This window comes from Eschrichtius robustus, chromosome 17, assembly GCF_028021215.1.
Source record: "Eschrichtius robustus isolate mEscRob2 chromosome 17, mEscRob2.pri, whole genome shotgun sequence".
NCBI classification, from domain to species: domain Eukaryota; kingdom Metazoa; phylum Chordata; class Mammalia; order Artiodactyla; family Eschrichtiidae; genus Eschrichtius; species Eschrichtius robustus.
Window position 1 is genome coordinate 67595958 of NC_090840.1, and position 21776 is coordinate 67617733.

The window sequence follows — 21776 nt, forward strand, 5'->3', positions numbered from 1 at the left end:
AACATATGAAAAAATGCTCAACATCCTATGTGATTAGGGAATTCCAAACTGAAACAACGAGATACCATTACACACCTATTAGAATGGCCAAAATCCAAAACACTGACAATGACAAATGCAGGCAAGGTTGTGGAGCAACAGAAACTCTCATTCATTGCTGGTGGGAATAGAAAATGGTACAGTCACTTTGCAAGGGATTTTGCCAGTATGGTAAGCATACTCTTACTGTATGATCCAGCAATCATGTTCCTTGGTATTTACCCAAAGGAGTTGAAAACTTATGTTCACACAAAAACCTGCACGTGGATGTTTATAGCAGCTTTATTCATGATTGTCATAACTTAGAAGCAACCAATATGTCCTTCAGTAGGTGAATGGATAAACTGTTATACATCCAGACAATGGAATATTATTCAGTACAAAAAGAACTATCAAGCCACGTAAAGACTTAGGGGAACCTTAAATGCATATCACTAAGTGAAAGAAGCCAATATTAAAAGGCTACAACTATATGACCTTCTGGAAAAGACGGAACTATGGAGACAGTAAAGAGATCAGTGGTTGCCATGGGTTGGGGGGAAGGAGGGATGAATAGGTAGAACACAGAGGATTTTTTGAACAGCAAAAATAGTCTGTATGATACTATATGCCGTAACATCTTGCAGAAAAAAACTGAATGAACTTTTTTGGCCAACTCAATATAATGGTAGATACATTTGACAAAATCCGTGGAATGTTCAACATCAAGGTGAACCCTAATGTAAACTATGGACTTTGGATAATAATGATGTGTCAGTGTACATTCATCAGTTGTAACATCTGTTCCTTTCTCGATAATTGATGGTAGAGCAAAGTTGTGTGTCGGGGGGCAGAGGGTATATGAGAACTCTGCACTTTCTGCTCAGTTTTGCTGTGAACCTAAAACTGCTTTAAAAAATAAATCTCTTTTTTTTAAAGACAATCCAATTAAAAAATAGACAAAGGATTTGGATAGACAGTTCTCCAAAGAAGATAGGCACATAGACAATAAGCACATAAAAACATGTTCAACGTTATTAGCCATCATGGAAATGCAAGTCAAAATCACAATAAGATACCACTACACAACCATTAGGACAAGTGTCATAAAAAAGATAGAGAATAACAAGGGTTGCTAAGGATGTGGAACAATTAGGACCCCCTACTCTGTTGGTGGGAATGTAAAATAGGGCATCCTCTTTGGAGAAGAATCTGGCATACAATATAGGGTTACCATATGATCCTGCCATTCTGCTCCTAGTTGTAAACCTAAGAGAAATGAATACATATGTCCACACAAAAATTTTTATATGAATGTTAGTAACATTATTCATTATAACCAGGAAGTGAAAACAGCTCAAGTGTCCATCAACTGATGCATGGATAAACAAAATATAGTATGTCCGTACAATGGAATATTATTTGGCAATAAAAAGTAGTGAAGTACCGATACATGGCATTACATGGATAAACCTTGTAAACATTATGCCAAGTGAAAGAAGCAAGTCACAATGGACCATATCTTATGTGACTCTCTTTATATGAAATGCCCAACATGGACAAATCTACAGAGACAGAAAGTTGATTAGTGCTTGCCTAGGGGTTGCCTAGGGGTTATGGACAGATTGGAAGTGATAGCTAAGGAGTGTTGGGTTTCTTTTGGGGGTGATGGAAATGTTTTAAAATTGATTGTGATGATGGGATGCACAACTCTGTGAATATATTATAGACTAGAATATATATAGAACTATGCACATTAAGTGGGTGAATTATACTATAACAGGACCACTCCTTTCTGAGACTGTCCATATGCCCAGTGGTTAATAGCCAAATGATTATTTGGGCATTAACATTATGTAGCATCTTATATTGGCAATGTGGGTTTACAGTGTTAAGCTCTATTTTTTGTTTTTGTTTTTAATTAATTTATTTTTTTGTCTGTGTCGGGTCTTAGTTGCGGCATGTGGGGTCTTCGCTGAGGTGCATGGCCTTCTCTCTAGTTGTGGCCCGCGGACTCCAGGGCACGTGGGCTCTGTAGCTGTGGCGCATGGACTTAGTTGCCCGCGGTATGTGGGATCTTAGTTCCCTGACCAGGGATCGAACCCATGCCCCCTGCATTGGAAGGCGGATTCTTTACCACTGGACCACCAGGGAAGTCCCTGTTAAGACTCTGTTGTTCCTAGTCTCCCAGTCCATTTATAAGATTTGTTGTTGTTGTTGTTGTTTGTTTCCTTTTTATTAACATACATATACTTAACCTACAATGAAATATACGTATCTTAAATGTTTAGTTTGGTGCATTTTGACAATGTATATATTCATGTAAAAACAAGATATAGAACATTTTCATCACCCCAGAAAGTTTCCTCCTACTCCTTTCCAGTCAATCCTCTCCCCTTCCCCTTTCTGATTTCTATCATTATATGTGAATTTCCTCTATTCTTGAACCTCACGTAAATTAAGTCACTCTGTGTTATGTTTTTTGTGTCTGGCTTTTCTCACTCAACTTAATGTTTTGATATTAATCCACGTTGTTTTATGTGTCAGCAGCTCATTCCTTTTTATTGTCAAGTACTGTTTCATTGTATCTACAATTTACTTATCCATTCTCCTGTTGATAGACATGTTGTCCCCAGTTTTGGGCTATTATGAATAAGGCTGCAATGAACATTTTGGGCGATATATGTTTTCATTTGTTGTGGGTGGATCCCTAAGAATTGTGGGGACATAGGGTAGATATGTGTATAACTTTATAAGATCTGTCAGACTATTCTCCAACCTGGTTTTACCATTTTATATTCCTGCCCGCACAATGAGAGTTCCAGTTGCTCCATATCCTCACTGACATTTGATGCTGTCGTTCTTTTTATTTTAGTGATTCTAGTGGGTGTGAAGTGGCATCTCGTTGTGATTTTAATTTGCATTTCCATATTAACTAATGAGGTTGAGCTTCTTCTCACGTGCTAATTAGATTTTTTTTTTTTTTGGTAAAGTCTATTCAATTGTTTTGAATTTTGGGGGGTTGAGACTTCAGCATGATGCTGGCCAGTTTGCAGGGTTCCTGGTTACTTCCCAGAGACAAAATGACCTAGGAACATGGCTTTTGGAGCCTGATGTCTTGCCGGTTTCACAACTCCATGATTAGAACTCAAAATATAAAGTTGCAAATAGACCACAATAGATCCCCAAGATATAAATGGTATTGTAGAATTGGATGTAAATTTAGCCTGGTAGCCATACATTAGCAGTTTTATGTAACATTATTTCAGTTCTTTATGAGAACCTAAAGAAGCACAGGAATTTTTTTTCAGAGAGGCAGTTGAGAGTAGTAATTTGGAACTTGAATTCTGGAGTCAGATACTGTAGTTATATTTCTACCTCTGACATTTACTGTGTCTTCTTTGGGTCTTACTCATATCTCTGGGCTTCAGTTTCTTCATCAAAAAATAAGGAAGAAAGTAACAGTAACTATACCCCAGGCTGTTGTTAAAATTAGAGGAATTAATACAAATAAAGCATTTAAAATAATGCTGAATTCATAGAAAATGCTGTATGAGGGTTAGCTATTGTTATTATTGATTTTGAGTTGATGGCCTGGCATGATTAGGTGCTCAAAAGTGTAGATTTTCCTTGGGAAGTCACCAGCCTTTATCTGGATAGCCATTCATTCATTTAGCATCAATCTTAAGCAGCTACATAATGTTTGATTCCATTTCTATAAAATTCTCTAAATGGTGACATTGCAGAGGTGGAGAGCATACTAGTGGTTGCCAGACATTAAGGATTTGGAGTGGGAGGCTATCAGGGGTTAGCATGAGGGAGTCCCTTTGTCATGATGGAACAGTCCTGTGCTTTGAGTGTGGTGGTGGTTACAGAGATCTATACATGTGATAAAATTGCCTAAAAATACACACACACACACACACACACACACACACACACACACAGACAAATGAGTGCATGTAAAAACCGGTGAAATCTGAATAAGGTCTATAGATTGTACTAATGTCATTGTCTTTGTCTGATATTGTACTTTAGTTATTTCTGTAAGGTGAAACCATTGGGGGAATCTGGGTGAAGAGTACACGGGGACTCTCTACTATTTCTTGTTGCTGTTGATTTTTTCAGCAGCTTTGGTGAGATATAGTTCACATACCATATGATCCGCTCATATTAAAGCATACCACTCATTGGTTTTTAGTATATTCACAGATATATGCAATCATCACCACAGTCAATTTTAGACCATTTTCATCCCCTCAAAAAGGAATCTCACACTTTAGTTAACATCCCCAACCCACTAGATCCCCTCCAGCCCCTGGCAACCACCCAGTCTACTCTGTGTCTATAGATTTCCTTGTTCTGGATATTTCATATGAATGGAATCATATACTATGTGGTCTCTATATTATTTTGCAACTCTCCATGAGTCTATAATTATCACAAGATAAAAAGTTTAGAAATGAATGGCCATGTTGCTCTGGGACAAACACTGTGCTGGGCCCAGTGGACACATGACTAAATGAAGCCACGATCACTGCCCCAAAGAGCCTAGAGTTTAGTGGGAAAGGCAGAGAAGTTGAGGGACAACGAGAGTGTGTGTGACAAGTGCTCAGACGGAGGTAAAGTAGGAGGCAGGACAACACCAGGAGGAGTATAACTTAGATTGGGGTGAGATCAGGCAGAGTTCCCCCAGAGGAATCGGTTAGCAAATTTTAAAAATGCATGACATGTGGAAAGAATCTGGGACCATGTGTAGACTGCAAGCTCCTGGGACATCTGTAGAACTAAACCCTTTCCCAAGACTTTTGCTCCTGTTGGCTGGAGTCTCCTGGCTACAGTGCTTAGTGACCAGGCAGCCCTCATCTATTGTTTCTTCTCCCCAGTGTCCAACAAGCACCCGTTTGTGGACAGCAATCTTCTCTACCAGTTCAGAATGAACTTCCGGCGGAGGCGAAGACTGATGGAGCTGCTCAATGAAAAATCCCCCTCCTCCCAGGAAACTCATGACAGCCCCTTCTGCCTGAGGAAGCAGAGCCATGACAATCGGAAGTCTACAAGTTTTATGTCAGGTATGTCAGTTCCCTTGTTTGTTTGATCATATGTATCTGTCTTTTGAGAAATAACATAGTTGTAGCTCACCTTTGTGAAATTCTGTTCTCCAGCAAATTTATATTTATTTATAACCAAATTTTTATTTATTTATTTATTACTCCCCCCAAAAGAAACCATACACACATACAACCAGATTGTTCTGCGCAGCCAACATACATGCTAAGAAGTCTATTTTATAACACTATGTATTTGAATTATAGAAGACCACTCAAGCTCTCACTCCTACCTTATTTACTTTTCATTTACAAACAATCCTTACATATCATTAATTATCCAGTTTTCTAAGTCACAGCATTGAGAAGCTATATATTTTAAGGATGAATAAAGTCTTCTTAGGGCATACACAACTAAAGGCGACTGATTATCAATCCATCACACAGAACAAATTAAAACTATGAAAGGTAGACACAGGTGCTCAGAAAGCACAGCAGCCTGGGACATTATATGTTAGGTCAGACTGTCCCATATTGACAATTAACCTGGACAGAAGTGATGACTGATGTTCACAAAGATAACCCCATTTAAACAAAAAATAAACTAATATAAAATAATCCTATTCACCCAGAAAAGGTTAACTTGATGTGTCATTCTTTGTAAGTGGGTGAGGTGCTTAACAGGATATCTTCAACTCCTCTGAAAACTTGACACTGACTTGAGAAACTGATTGGCCTAAGGTTTGGAAGTTATGGGCTTCCCCCGAAACCCAGAGCAAAATGAAAATGTGTCTTGGTTATGAATAGGAGCTGACCGTGAGAACACTTACAACTAGAGGTATTGAGAACTTTCTGTGCCCTTGGCACAGATCCAAGCTTAGTTGCATGCATTTTCTCGTTTAATTCTCACTGTTACTCTTCGAGGAAAGACTTTTCTTATCTCCATTTTACAGGTGAAGAAACTGAGGCATGGAGAATTTGAGTGGCTTACCCAAGGTCACACAGCTAGAACATGATGGACAGGGCTGGCTCTTGCACCAGTTCTGTCTTATCCCAGTGCTTATATTATACTGGCTCCTACCCAACCTTCTACATCCCAGGTTCCTCAGACACAGCTGGGATGGAGCAGAGAAGGAGCCAAGGGCCACTCCAGGAAAGTAAACACTAGCCAAGGGTCAGGAGCCTAGGCCTGTGCTTAGATGCGCACCAGCTGTGTGTCCCTTAGGTTGCAGTCTCCTGCAGGTGCAGAGGAACCGTTCACGTCTTCGCTGGTCCTAAGGTTTGCCTGTTTTTCAGTGGGCCCCGCAGACGTGAGCAAGTGGTGATGGTGAGAAGGAGGATACAGTAACCATAGTCGCCATAAAAGCCAGCATTGATTTTGTGCTTCCCATGTGCCAGGCACTGAGCGGAGCGCTCTCCATGGTTTCTTTCATTGGATCATATGCCTCGCTCTCTTTCCCTCGTTGAGAGCCAGCCAACTCCACAGTGGAGAGAACGAGATCTTATCACTGAAGCTGCTGCCTCACATACACCTTCAAAGCCTGAAGCTGTGCTCTCTGTTTTAATCTCCTTCTTCTGTGGCTCTGGGTGATCAAAGATTTAATCTTCAACCAAGAGGCACTTATCATCACTGTTAATTCATTAAGTGTCTCGCCAGCACTTACTTTACATCCTTTCAGGGATGCTTAGCATGGACTCGGTAGTTCTTAAAATAATATTTTATGTAACTGAGTACTTTTAAATATATAATCCACTCCTTGCACCAGTCCCACGAGATGGCATCATTCCCACTTTACAGTTGGGGAAACTGTACGTTTAGAAAACCGAAGGGAATGGCCCCAGGCTGTGCTGTTCTGTCAGGGGCAGAGCTGCCACTCAAACCCTTGCTTTTCCGATGCCACGGCCAGAGTGCTTTATTCCGGCGCACGTGACCTGCCTCACCATACCTGGCAGCTGAAAGCCTGCGTGCGTGCTCTGGGGAACCGAGACCATCACCGTCGGTGACGCTGTGTGTTCTCGGCCCACAGTCAGCCCCAGCAAGGAGGTCAAGATCGTGTCTGCCGTGCGGAGGAGCAGCATGAGCAGCTGCGGCAGCGGCTACTTCAGCGGCAGCCCCCCCCCCAGCAGCAGCCCCCCCGTGCTCTGCAACCCCAAGTCTGGTGAGTGGCTGAGAAGCGGCCCCGTTTCTGACCGTGACTGTGGCGGACTTGGGCCTGGGTGCAGGCGGGGCTCCCTGGGAAGCGGATTCTCAGGCAGAGGGAGGCTAGCGTGGGAGCATCTTGTTACATTGTGCTCTTGGGGGGCGGCACCCTTTGGGTGGAAGGGAAGGACGTGGGTTTGGGCCGAGGGAGAATTGGGCTGCAATGCAGTCTCCGTGAAGGCTGCGGCTCGCCCCACGTGGAACTCTGGAGTTGGGATGGTGTTTGAGAGTTGTCCCAACTTGGGGTGAGGTGGCCAGGCTTTTATAGCCTCACCTTGATCAGTCATTGGATGTTGGCTGCCCCTGGGAGGAGGGCGTGACCTGGGGAAAGGCGACTCTCTTTGGAGAGAGAGTTCCAAGGACAGTTGAGAACGTTGGCTGTCTGAGGGCTGTGTGCTGTTAGCAGTCCCAGCACTGGGAGGAAACACTCAGTCCTGAAGGAAGGTTTGAGCAGCAAACAGCAGGGGAGATAGCGCTGCCCCAGATTGCAACTGATGCAAAGATCTGTTGGGTCTCCGCACCCCTAAGGAAGAAGCTTGGATCTCTGCAAACCTAGCCATCCCTGCAGTGGACTCTTGGTGCCTTGTGGTTTCAAACTCTACTCATCAACCTCCGTGGCTTTTACATTCCAGAAAAAAAAAAACCTAGGCACAAAGATTGTTAATGAACTTGTACTTAGATCTAATCAGTTCTTCAAGCCCACAGGAACCTGTAACCCATCGATACCACCACCTTCTCACTGTCCTTACCCACCTCCTTTCCAGGATTAGCTTGCGTGGTCCATCATGATAACCATGGCCTTGAAATCACCTTCCCCTCCATTTGTTTAGTGCCCTGTCCACCCTCAGTTCAGTGTATCACCTTCAGGGAAGACACTTTGTTCCTTTGTTCATGCCCTTTCCTTATTACCAGATGTTGGGGATACAAAGATGAGAGGTCATGACCCCATCCCTCAGTGAGCACATCATCTCTTTGAGGAAAAAAAAAAATGCACTCATGAGAATAAGGACAAATAGATGTTGTTAAAGGGCTTTAAGAGAAAACAGTCATCTAATGCTGTTGTCTAGGTATTTTTCTTAATCTAACTTTTTTTTCTTCTTTTTTGGCTGTCTTCTGGAGGGTTAGCTCTAAGAATAAAGTTGTAACCTGCAAGTGAATGAAGAAACTTGCTTCCACACTGTCTCTGGCTGGAAAATCTTCCAGCACCCATATATTACCAGGTTTTTCAATTAACAGAGCACTGCTGATAAGGTAGAATGAGAAGAACTATATTGTTAGAAATAGCATGTTTGAAGCCCTGGCAGAAATCTGATACCTCCAAGTTAGAATCAAAAGAGTTCAATTTCAGGAAAGGGTCAGTTGTGCTAAAGCCATTTTACATGTTTTTGATTGCTTACCAGAGTAGAAGATGAACAAAGTGTTAATTGCTTAAATTACACATTCATCTTCCCTGAGGTAGGTTTCCATTGTTTCCTCTTTGTCCTTACCCCCTTGACTCAAAGGGAAAATATTACTGATACGCAGGTAGAAAAGAAAGGTCAGGTTGCCTTTTTTGGGTCTCTAAGGACCAAAGCTGTCAGGACTTCATTGTGGTTCATAAGTCCTACCTCTTACCTATATTCTGACAAGCTTCTCTTTTACTCTAAGAGGGTTCCCAAGATGCAGGGAGCTCATCTGTGATTTTTTTTCTCTCAGGCAGGTAAGCAGGCTTCACAGTAAGGCATTTAAAATTAATCATTAGATATCCATCAGGATGTATTTTTTAACACTGTATATAAATGCCCTAATTCAGATAAAGAAAGTGCTACAGAAAGTAACATAATCAGTATCATTGTGGTGAGTAAATAAGTTCCCAAGGATATGAAAAGAGAAAGCTAGAAATAATTCCCTAGGTTTCAAAGTTTCTACGTTTTTTAACATAAGAGAGAAAGTGTATTAAATGATCAGTATTGTTGCCAAACATTACAATATAGTGTGATTCAAAACCACAACCTCATACCTGTCAGAATGGCTGTCATCAAAAAGAACACATATAACAAATGCTGGAGAGGGTGTGGAGAAAAGGGAACCCTCTTGCACCGTTGGCGGGAATGTAAATTGGTGCAGCCACTATGGGAAACAGTATGGAGGTTCCTTAAAAAAGAATTAAAAGTAGAACTACCATATGATCCAGCAATTTCACTTCTGAGTATTTATCGAAAGGAAATGAAAACACTAATTTGAAAAGCTCTCTGTACCCCCATGTTTATTGCAGCATTATTTATAATAGCCAAGACATGGAAACAACCTAAGTGCCCATCAATGGATGAATGGATAGAGGAAATGTGGTATTTTTTTGTATGTATATAAATATACACACACACACACACACATACACACACACACAGAGACACATACATATACACACATACACAATGGAGTATTATTCAGCCATAAAAATGAAGGAAATCCTGTCATTTGCAACAAAATGAATGAACCTCGAGGGCATTGTGCTAAGTGAAATAAGTCAGGCAAAGAACGACAAATGTCATATGATCTCACTTATATGTGGAATCTAACAAAAAACTCATATATACAGAGAACAAATTGGTGATTGGTGGGGGGGGGTGGTCGGTGGGGGGGGGATTGGTGGTTGGGTGGGACAAATGGGTGAAAGGGGTCAAAAGGTACAAATTTCCAGTTTATAGGTAAGTCCTGGGGGATGTAATGTACAGCATGGTGACTATGGTTAATAATACTGTGTTGTATACTTGAAAGTTGGTAAGAGAGTAGATCTTAAAAGCTCTCATTTTTAAGAAAAACAACTTTGTAGCTATGTGAGGTGACGATGTTAACTGGACTAGTTGATCATTTCATAACAAATGCACCGTTGTGTTGTAACCTGAAACTAATATAATGTTATATGTCAATTATATCTCAATAAAAATAGAGAAAAAGTATAGTAAAAATAAATGGTCGATATTGTCAGATATCACAAGTACAGTGTGATTCCTACATCCACGTTCATAAACCCCAGAGGGGATTTTGTGGGTAGGAGCCTGGAGGCAGTTGAGTGGCAGGGAATAAAAAGGTCAGAATCCTCAACCATGGACCCCTTCCCTTACTTCCTGACCATTTGCTGAGAGCTTCTGTTCTTGATATTCAACCTTCTCCCTCCTTGGAGGAAGCATAAATTCATGTTCTCTTTTATGAGCTTTCTGAAAGCAAAAGTAATAATCCCAGCCACGTGTCATCTCAACAAGAAACACTTCGTTGCCTTTGACTGAGAAGGTGCTTCTTAGGGCCCAGCTGCCTGGTGGATCCTCCAGGCCTCACCCCCCAGGCTGCTTTTTATTTTCTGCTGCACACTTGTTCCAGGACTGGCATCTGACGGCCACCAGCAAAGGGATTTGGAGGCTGGCACTTCGCCAGGTTAGGCTCCTAGCCCTGGTCCTTTCAGGTTCTTTGTGGACTCAAGTTCATGATGTCTCTATAACTGGGATAGGATGGTCCCTGTCCCCCAACCCACTGGCTGCTCTGGGTGGCCATGGCAGTCCCTTGTCCAGTTCTTAGCACAGGGTGGAGGGGGAAGTTCATTTTTGGTGGGTGTTTAGGCAGTCGCAAGTCAGGAATTGACTGCAATCTTTGCCATCTTGGTAGCCCACAGCAGTGATCTGATGGGGACACATGTCTTAGGAACACAACACACAGTGACCTTTTGGAGCTTCTGCGCCCTTTCTTCTGAGAACGGGCAGTGGCACCAAACGCTTGAGTTTAAATCTTACTTCTACTTCCCGTTGACTCTGAGGCCTTGGACGCAAGCTATTTAACTTTTCTCAGCTTCTGTTTCCTCCCTAATAGCATAGGGATAAGGATGAAATGAACCCTTTAGTTCTTGTGATGATTAAATAATAGAATATATTTAAAGCGCCTAACATAGTGCCTAGCACATGTTAATTATGCAGAAAAGCTCCCCAGTGTTATGATTCAAGGCAAAAGGCAGTGCGTACGCGCAATCTGGGGTATTAATGAGGAAATCCGTGAGGCTTTGGTGAATGGGACGTGTATGGTATGATGGGGGAGAGGTTTGTATGGGGTGGAAACGGTTATCAGATGGCCAGAGTCAGGATTTCTCTCTTTTTTTTTTTTTTTAATATCTTTAAGGATTTCTCTTAATTTTGACATGTTGAATGCACATCAAGGTCTAAGAGAAAGAAATTCAGGAACTAGAAAATGTGGTCTTTTCCCTTATAGAAAAATGTCAAGCCGCTCCTTACCCCACCCCTGGCACTCTTGCTTCCCCTTCCCCTGCTCCCGTCTCTGCTTTCTGTAGCTCTGTAAGTTAGGTTTAGGGTTATTTATGTTTGCTAATATTTTCTGCCTCTGTGCAGCTAGAATATAAACTGGGAGGCAGGGATCTTTGCCACTTTTGGTCACTGATGTCACACATGAGGCATTCAGTAAATATCTGCTGAATGAAAGGACAGAGGGCTCAGAAGGGTCTGTACCTTGACAGTGTGTCTGTCTTACAGTGTTGAAAAGACCCGTCACTTCTGAGGAACTCCTGACTCCTGGGGCTCCGTATGCGAGGAAGACATTCACGGTAGGCTAATCATTTGGTTTTTCTCCCGTGCTGCTCGTGTGTCTGGGCCGTGTCAACATGGCAGGGTGTCCATATGTAGCTTAGGGACGGAATTGAAAAGCTTCTCCCAATTTCCCTTTTGTTTTGAGCATGATTATAATAGTAGACTTTCTTGACCTTTAGGCACTAAAATGCATTAGGACTTGGCATAATTTATTATTAATACAGCATTTAAAATTCCTTTTGATGCGTCCTTAAAAAAAAGATTTCCATTATGTACTTACTCTAATATAATGACAGATTCAAAGGCAGATGGTAGAACAAATAATGCCAGTAATCCCTTCTGCATTATAGTTAATTCTAAAAATTATTTAAGACATGAGGGAAGTCTTAAGATAGAGAAAACTATGGCATAGATTGTTCTACCATAAGGAATGATGCTTTTGACAATGTTATCGTGCCTTGAGTTATACAAGCACCTGATTTGGGCACACTGCCTACCTGTGAGCACCTCCTGACCACCTGTCCTTTCTTGGAGGTCCTTCAGCCTTCCTTCTACTCCTAGGGTCCCACTGGTATTCTTTTCTTTTCTTTTTTTTTTTTTTTGGCCTCACCCTGAGGCATGTGGAACTTCCCTGACCAGGGATCGGACCCATGCCTCCTGCAGTGGAAGTACGGCGTCTTAACCGCTGGACCACTAGGGAAGTCCCCCACTGGTCTTCTTCAAACAGAATCCACGTTCTCTGCTTGACATCACCTCACCCACTTCCTGTTGACTTGCCTCTGTCTCTTTGTCTCCTCACATCTACATTGACGTCTTCTTTAAAATACCTCTCATCTTTCCTTTAGTCTTCTAATTTTTGTTTTAATACCTCAGGGTGGGGAAAAAGCTTTCCACGCTCATTTGTGCTACGAACATTTGTCGAGGACTACTTCACGTTCTGAGCCCTAAGGAATTAAAACAGGATGGGTCCAGTCCTAGCCAGTCAATATGAAAAAAGCACTGGTAATATGTCTGTATCAGGGAAAAGGTAAACTGGACATTTGGAAGTGCAATTAGGTATAATGAACTAATAGCAGCAAACCCTAAAGCCAATGAAGTACCTAATAAAGAACTTCTCAGACAAGCAAAAACTAATAAGAGTTCATCGACACTAAAACCTGCCCTAAAAGTCTTTTTGAGAATGGTCACAAAAATTTCATTTGCTTCCCTGCTTTTCCTCAGTCTCCAGCATTCAAGAGACTTTGGATTGTATTTTTTAGCTGTATTTCTTTTAGGTTTTAAATATCAGTGCCAGCATTGCTAGTAATTGACTGTGAATGGCTGTCATCTCTATTTCAGTTGGGGTATGTATTAGAGACATGTCTGGGAGCTGCCCAGAGAATGTAACTGGCAATTCTAATTATGATTCTATAAGGAAAGTCGCCCTCCAGTTTCAAACAACTTTTGGACCAGAGTCGACTTGTAAATTGTGAACTTTATGTACTTTTTCACTGTCTTTTCTTGGTACAGAAAACTGTGTTTCAGGAGAGTCAAGACTCTTCATGGTTCCCCCCATTAGTAATTTAAATGGTTACTTTAAAGTTCAATGGTTGTCAAGCAACTATACTCCAATAAAAATTTTTAAAAAAAGTTCAATGACGTAGCAAGATCATCAGGAAAGTATCCTTTGGATGCAGGGGAAGAGAAATTGGATCTGGAGGGAAATTTCAACAGTATTTTTAAGATCTTCAGACTTTATTTGAGTCTGATATTCAACTGCATAGCAGCCTAAGAAAGAGGGCATCTGCCAGTTATTTATTGAGTAGTGACCTCACAGAAGAAGCTTCTTTCTGCCAAACAGGTGTTTCTTGACCATGTTTTCCGCACAGAGATATAAGCCTGTGTTTGTGATAGAAGAGTCCCGTTCCCCTGACAGGGTAGAGGTGAAGTGGAGAAGAGGTGTCTCCTGGCATGCCTTTAGTCCTGGCTTTTCTCTGTCTTGGAAGGGCGGGCACACTGCCAGGGACCGTCTGCTGATGGCTAATTGTGGTTTTCCTCTCTAGATTGTTGGTGACGCAGTAGGCTGGGGCTTTGTGGTGCGAGGCAGTAAGCCATGCCACATCCAGGCCGTGGATCCCAGTGGCCCAGCAGCCGCAGCAGGAATGAAGGTACCTCCAGTACAGCAGTGTCTAAATACTTCTCCCTTTATTTCATTGTTTGGTGCCATCTATACTTTCTCTCCCTGCGTGTTTTGGTCCCATTTTTGTCATTTCCTTTTCCCTTTCTGAATGGGGGTGAAATGAAGCCAAGAGCGTATGAGGTAGCAACTAAAAGGATAAGTTTTTCTATCGCTCGGACTATTGCCTTCTTGGTCTCCAAACCTCCCTCGGTATTTTACATTTTCTCTCCTGAACCAATACTGAATTTGAAAAAAAGTTTCTTTTTGCTTAAATCTTATACAGTAACTCTACTGCTTTTGTTCAAAGTACATACTTGTGGTGTTTAAACAGCCAAGACACAAGAAACAGTAAATAGTGAGAAAAAGAGAACAAAAGTTGTGGAGTTTGGAAGAGGAGATCTGGATTCTTTTATTGGTTTTTACTACTTACTAGCTCTTTGAACAAGTTCTGTAACATCTCAGAGCCTGTTTCCTCCTCTCTGAAATGATAATCATATTTCATTCTGCTGTTTTATGGATTAAATATGTCGAAACACTTGATAAAGTACAAAGAACTACACAAACATCAAGAAACTGAGTGAATTGTGTAAGATTTTTGAAAATAATTTTTACACATTTTTAGTATTAAAGTAATGAATATTATTATTAAAGTAATGAATATTATTATAAATGAATATTAAAGTCAGAAAATTTGGAAAATACACACAGGCAGAAAAAAAAATAACTGCCTATAATCTTTCCTAGCTTAGAGATAATCACTCTTTACATTTTTAAGCAGCTCTTTTGAAGTATAATTGACATACATTAAAGTGTATCACTGTTAACATTTTGATTTATATTCTCCAGACTTCTTCTATGTATGTATACATATATATATATATATATATATATATATATATATATATATATACGTATAAGTATATATATATATATATATATATACACATTGTTTTTATTTGTAAAGAAATATGGTATAAGAGGATATTGAGAGCACTGGTTTTCTGCTTCAAAACACCTTTATCTAGCACAGTTTTGTTCTGTCATCTGTAAAATATTTCACAGAGGGTATTTATCTCTTGATTATCTGGGACCATGGGAGGATGCAGAAGACTTGAAAGCCACAGATTATTCCCCCCCTTTATTTCTTCAATACTTTCATCCTCTCCCCTCAGTCCTTTTCCTAGAGCAGTAAACCAGTGAAGCAATGGCATGGTTTGGATCTCCACAGCTCTGGTTTCCAGCACTTACCCTCTGGCAATGGTTTACCTACTAGAGAAGAGAGGTGGGCAGCCGAGACCAGCTCAAGGGAGCACAGAGCAGAGATTACGGCCAGTCCGGGTAACCGATGCTGGTAGGATTCAGGGTTGACTCTGCCCCCTGATTTGAACACCTCCTTCATACAGGGAGGCACAGGCTTCCTGTGTCTTATGTTCTGGGTAAGTTACAGAAGCCTCGTTGGCTAAGTCCATCTGTATTAGAGGCCCTTCCTACATCCTCAGTATTGCAGTGGGCACAGCACCAAACAAACCCAGAGTAGGAAAGTTGGCCAGGAGCATTTGTATCTGTGCTGAGGCTGAATTTTTCATTTTCTAGTGGAACTCTTGGCTGTGGGAAGAGTTTTATATTTTATTCCCACAGTAAAGTACCTCAGCATAAATTATTTCTGGCAGCGTGCTTTGGTTCTGAGCGTGCACTCACTTGCATGGGGCTTGAAGCCTACCTCCTTTGGGGAAAGCAATGGATTTACATTGCAGCTAAAGACCTTGTTTTGCTTAGCCAGGTGTATTTCATTGATTTTAGTCCATCTTTATTGATTAACATGCATAACTGTTCTAGACATTGTCAGTTGATTTCTTAATTAACTTCTGAATGTACATACCCTGATAGATGGGTAACCTGATACACTTTTGTCAATTTCAGAAGCTAACACTTCATACGGTTTATACTCTTAGATTCTCAGTGGGGTGTACAATGGTTTTCATATGTTGTAGGGCAGTACAGAATTCAGTAGAACAGCGTTTCCAAAATTGTATTATACAGCTCTCTCCAGCAAAATATCCTGTCCTGAGGTTCTGTGATCAAAACAGTTTTCAACTGCTGCACAGTTTATTCCCCTCTTAGAAATCTACAAAAAGCACATTAGCATACTAAAAATGCTGGGAAATCCAGCTGGGGGGAAAAAAATCTCTTTAAATTATCTAACACAACATTTATCCCTGAAATGAAATCTTAAAATATAACCCTGTTCTAAAAACCTGCTTTTGATCAAATTCTGTATTAGAATGACTGTATTGAGATATTTTTGAATTGTACTATTGGTTAAATGAAGATGACAGGGATACCATGCTCGGAATTCCATGTAATTTACTTGTGTTTGTTCATGTAAATCCATTACTTTGTTATAGAAAACACTGAATAATTTCCTATATTTACCATATGTATTTGTTATAGAATAACTTATATAAAAAGCCCTTTATATAACCCAGGGGTCCCCAACTCCCGGGCCGCAGACCGGTGCTGGTCCGTGGCCTCTTAGGAACCGGGCCGCACAGCAGGAGGTGAGCGGCGGGTGAGTATGCGAAGCTTCATCTGCCGCCCCCCGTCGCTCCCCATCGCTCCCCGTGTTACCACCCCCGCCCTGGTCCAGGGAAAAATTGTCTTCCACGAAACCGGTCCCTGGTGCCAAAAAGGTCAGGGACCGCTGCTATAACCCAATCCTGGAGGCTTGTTACCACCAACCTGTCACATCGCTGCTGCTCTTGAACTTCACGGCAGCGTGTCTGGTTGTGTGGAGCTCAGTTGGGGGGAAGGGGGTGCGCAGCAGGGGTGACCATACAAGAGCCTGTCCTGGGGAAGGATCTGGTGACCGGGGCAGTGATCGACCTGCTTGGTCTGGGTGGTAGAAATTGCCCATCTGGTCAGAAGCCTCCTTTTAGCACCTCTGACTGGCAAGAGCTGACCCAGGACAGTGAAAAGTGTCCCACTTTGCCTTCCATGGCAGTCTCTACACGGAAGACCAGGCTCACGTCTCAGGTCTCATCCCTCGTTTTCTCCTACTTTCCAATGTAGACAAAGCTTTACATCTGGGCCTTTGTGATCTTTCCATCCAGTGGAATTTTTCTACTTTCTGTGGCTGCTTAATTTCTCTGCTTTCCTTGCCAAAGCAGAAATCGTTTTGTAACTAGTTTTTGTATGTTTACCATTTCTCGCTTTTTTTTTAATTTTTGAATTTTATTTTATTTATTTTTTTATACAGCAGGTTCTTATTAGTCATCCATTTTATACACATCAGTGTATACATGTAAATCCCAATTGCCCAATTCATCCCACCACCACCCCACCCCCACCCCCACTTTCCCCCCTTGGTGCCCCTACGTTTGTTCTCTACATCTGTGTCTCCATTTCTGCCCTGCAAACCGGTTCATCTGTACCATTTTTCTAGGTTCCACATATATGCGTTAATATCGATATTTGTTTTTCTCTTTCTGACTTACTTCACTCTGTATGACAGTCTGTAGATCCATCCACATCTGTAAAAATGACCCAATTTCGTTCCCTTTTATGGCTGAGTAATATTCCATTGTATATATGTACCACATCTTCTTTATCTATTCGTCTGTCGATGGACATTTAGGTTGCTTCCATGACCTGGCTATTGTAAATAGTGCTGCAATGGACATTGGGGTGTATTTGTCTTTTTGAATTATGGTTTTCTCTGGGTATATGCCCGTAGTGGGATTGCTGGGTCATATGGTAATTCTATTTTTAGTTTTTAAGGAAACAACATACTGTTTTCCATAGTGGCTGTATCAATTTACATTCCCACCAACAGTGCAAGAGTGTTCCCTTTTCTCCACACCCTCTCCAGCATTTATTGTTTGTAGATTTTCTGATGATGCCCATTCTAACTGGTGTGAGGTGGTACCTCATTGTGGTTTTGATTTTCATTTCTCTAATAATTAGTGACGTTGAGCAGCTGTTCATGTGCTTCTTGGCCATCTGTATGTCTTCTTTGGAGAAATGTCTATTTAGATCTTCTGCCCATTTTTTGATTGGATTGTTTGTTTTTTAATATTGAGTTGCATGAGCTGTGTATATATTTTGGAGATTAATCCTTTGTTGGTTGATTCGTTTGCAAATATTTTCTCCCATTCTGAGGGTTGTGTTTTCGTCTTGTTTGTAGTTTCCTTTGCTGTGCAAAAGCTTTTAAGTTTCCTTAGGTCCCATTTGTTTATTTTTGTTTTTATTTCCATTACTCTAGGAGGTGGATCAAAAAAGATCTTGCTGTGATTTATGTCAAAGAGTGTTCTTCCTGTGTTTTCCTCTAAGAGTTTTATAATGTCTGGTCTTACATTGAGGTCTCTAATCCATTTTGAGTTTATTTTTGTGAATGGTGTTAGGGAGTGTTCTAGTTTCATTCCTTTATATGTAGCTGTCCAGTTTTCCCAGCACCACTTATTGAAGAGACTATCTTTTCTCCATTGTGTATCCTTGCCTCCTTTGTCATAGATTAGTTGACCGTAGGTGCGTGGGTTTATCTCTGGGCTGTCTATCCTGTTCCATTGATCTATATTTCTGTTTTTGTGCCAGTACCATATTGTCTTGATTACTGTAGCTTTGTAGTATAGTCTGAAGTCAGGGAGTCTGATTCACCAGCTCTGTTTTTTCCCCTCAAGACTGTTTGGGTATTCGGGGTCTTTTGTGTCTCCATACAAATTTTAAGAATTTTTGTCCTAGTTCTGTAAAAAATGCCACTGGTAATTTGATAGGGATTGCATTGAATCTGTAGATTGCCTTGGGTAGTATAGTCATTTTCACAATATCGATTCTTCCAATCCAAGAACATGGTATATCTCTCCGTTTGTGTCATCTTTGATTTCTTTCATCAGTGTCTTATAGTTTTCTGAGTACAGGTCTTTTGTCTCCTTAGGTAGGTTTATACCTAGGTATTTTATTCTTTTGGTTGCAGTGGTGAATGGGATTGTTTCCTTAATTTCTCTTTCTGATCTTTCGTTGTTAGCGTATAGGAATGCAGGAGATTTCTGTGCATTAATTTTGTATCCTACAACTTTACCAAATTCATTGATTAGCTCTAGTAGCTAATCCTAAAGATTATGATTTTCTATGTGTAGGATTTTAGGATTTTCTATGTGTAGTATGTCATCTGCAAACAGTGACAGTTTTACTTCTTCTTTTCCAATTTGTATTCCTTTTACTTCTTTTTCTTCTCTGATTGCCATGGCTATGACGTCCAAAACTATGCTGAATAATAGTGGTGAGAGTAGACATCCTTGTCTTGTTCCTGATCTTAGAGGAAATGCTTTCAGTTTTTCACCATTGAGAATGACGTTTGCTGTGGGTTTGTTGTATATGGCCTTTATTCTGTTGAGGTAGGTTCCCTCTATGCCCACTTTCTGGAGAGTTTTTATCATAAATGGGTGTTGAATTTTGTCAAAAGCTTTGTCTGCATCTATTGAGATGATCATATGGTTTTTATTCTTCCATTTGTTAATATGGTGTATCACATTGATTGATTTGCGTATATTGAAGAATCCTTGCATCCCTGGGATAAATCCCACTTGATCATGGTGCATGATCCTTTTAATGTGTTGTTGGATTCTCTTTGCTAGTATTTTGTTGAGGATTTTTGCATCTCTATTCATCAGTGATATTGGTCTGTAATTTTCTTTTTTTGTAGTATCTTTGTCTGGTTTTGGTATCAGGGTGATGGTGGCCTCATAGAATGAGCTTGGGAGTGTTCCTTCCTCTGCAATTTTTTGGAAGAGTTTGAGAAGGATAGGTGTTAACTCTTCTTAAATGTTTGACAGAATTCACTTGTGAAGCCATCTGGTCCTGGACTTTTGTTTGTTGGAAGATTTTTAATCACAGTTTCAATTTCATTACTTGTGATTGGTCTGTTCATATTTTCTATTTCTTCCTGGTTCAGCCTTGGAAGGTTATACCTTTCTAAGAATTTGTCCATTTCTCCCAGGTTGTCCATTTTATTGGCTTAGGTTGCTCATAGTAGTCCCTTATGATGCTTTGTATTTCTGTGGTGTCTGTTGTAACTTCTTTTTCATTTCTAACTTTATTGATTTGAGTCCTCTCCCTCTTTTTCTTGATGAGTCTGGCTAAAGGTTTATCAATTTTGTTTTTCTTTGCAAAGAACCAGCTTTTAGCTTTATTGATCTTTGCTATTGTTTTCTTTGTTTCTATTTCATTTATTTCTGCTCTAATCTTTATGATTTCTTTCCTTCTACTAACTTTGGGTTTTCTTTGTTCTTCTTTCTCTAGTTCCTTTAGGTATAAGGTTAGATTGTTTATTTGGGATTTTTCTTGTTTCTTAAGGTAGGCTTGTATTGCTATAAACTTCGCTCTTAGAACTGCTTTTGCTGCATCCCGTAGGTTTTGGATAGTCGTGTTTTCGTTGTCATTTGTCTCTAGGTATTTTTTTATTTCCTCTTTGATTTCTTCAGTGATCTCTTGGTTATTTAGTAATGTATTGTTTAGCCTCCATGTGTTTGTGTTTTTTACGTTTCTTTCCCTGTAATTGATTTCTAATCTCATAATGTTGTGGTCAGAAAAGATGCTTGATATGATTTCAATTTTCTTAAATTTACCGAGGCTTCATTTGTGACCCAAGATGTGATCTATCCTGGAGAATGTTCCATGTGCACTTGAGAAGAAAGTGTAATCTGCTGTTTTTGCATGGAATGTCCTATAAATATCATTTAAATCTATCTGGTCTATTTTGTCATTTAAAGCTTGTGTTTCCTTATTAATTTTGTGTCTGGATAATCTGTCCATTGGTGTAAGTGAGGTGTTAAAGTCCCCCACTATTATCATGTTACTGTTGATTTCCTCTTTTATAACTGTTAGCAGTTGCCTTATGTATTGAGGTGCTCCTATGTTGGGTGCATATATATTTATAATTGTTATATCTTCCTCTTGGATTGATCCCTTGATCATTATGTAGTGTCTTTCCTTGTCTCTTGCAACATTCTTTATTTTAAAGTCTATTTTGTCTGATATGAGTATCGCTCCTCCAGCTTTCTTTTGATTTCCATTTGCATGGAATATCTTTTTCCATCCCCTCACTTTCAGTCAGTATGTGTCCCTAGGTGTGAAGTCGTCTCTTGTAGACAGCATATATATATGGGTCTTGTTTTTGTATCCATTCAGCTAGCTTGTGTCTTTTGGTTGGGGCATTTAATCCATTCACGTTTAAAGTAGTTTTCAATATGTATGTTCCTATTACCATTTTCTAATTGTTATGGGTTTGTTTTTGTGGGTCCTTTTCTTCTCTTGTGTTTCCCACTTAGAGAAGTTCCTTTAACATTTGTTGTAGAGCTGGTTTGGTGGTACTGAATTCTCTTAGCTTTTGCTTGTCTGTAAAGCTTTTAATTTTTCTGTCGAATCTGGATGAGATCCTTGCCGGGTAGAGTAATATTGGTTGTAGGCTTTTCCCTTTCATCACTTTAAATATATCGTGCTACTCTTCTGGCTTGTAGAGTTTCTGCTGAGAAATCAGCTTTTAACTTTATGGGAGTTCCCTTGTATGTTATTTGTCATTTTTCCCTTGTTGCTTTCAATAATTTTTCTTTGTCTTTAATTTTTGCCACTTTGATTACTATGTGTCTAGGCGTGTTTCTCCTTGGGTTTATCCTGCCTGGTACTCTCTGTGCTTCCTGGACTTGGGTGGCTCTTTTCTTTTCCCGTGTTAGGGAAGTTTTTGACTATAATCTCTTTAAATATTTTCTCGGGTCCTTTCTCTCTCCTCCTTCTGG

The 21776-nt window shown here is 40.4% G+C and overlaps 1 protein-coding gene across 3 annotated transcripts in view; it reads left to right on the forward strand.

The window, feature by feature from the left end:
* Positions 1-21776, forward strand: part of DEPTOR (DEP domain containing MTOR interacting protein) — a 148079-nt gene that overhangs the window by 93342 nt on the left and 32961 nt on the right. For 2 of the 3 annotated variants that reach the window (XM_068525539.1, XM_068525540.1), the window contains exons 5-8: positions 4905-5090; positions 7094-7225; positions 11778-11848; positions 13874-13978. In XM_068525539.1, coding sequence (XP_068381640.1) covers positions 4905-5090; positions 7094-7225; positions 11778-11848; positions 13874-13978 — 494 coding nt within the window. Of the gene's footprint in view, positions 1-4904; positions 5091-7093; positions 7226-11777; positions 11849-13873; positions 13979-15161; positions 15348-21776 lie in introns of those variants that run through there. The other variant, XM_068525542.1, reaches the window with a different exon arrangement.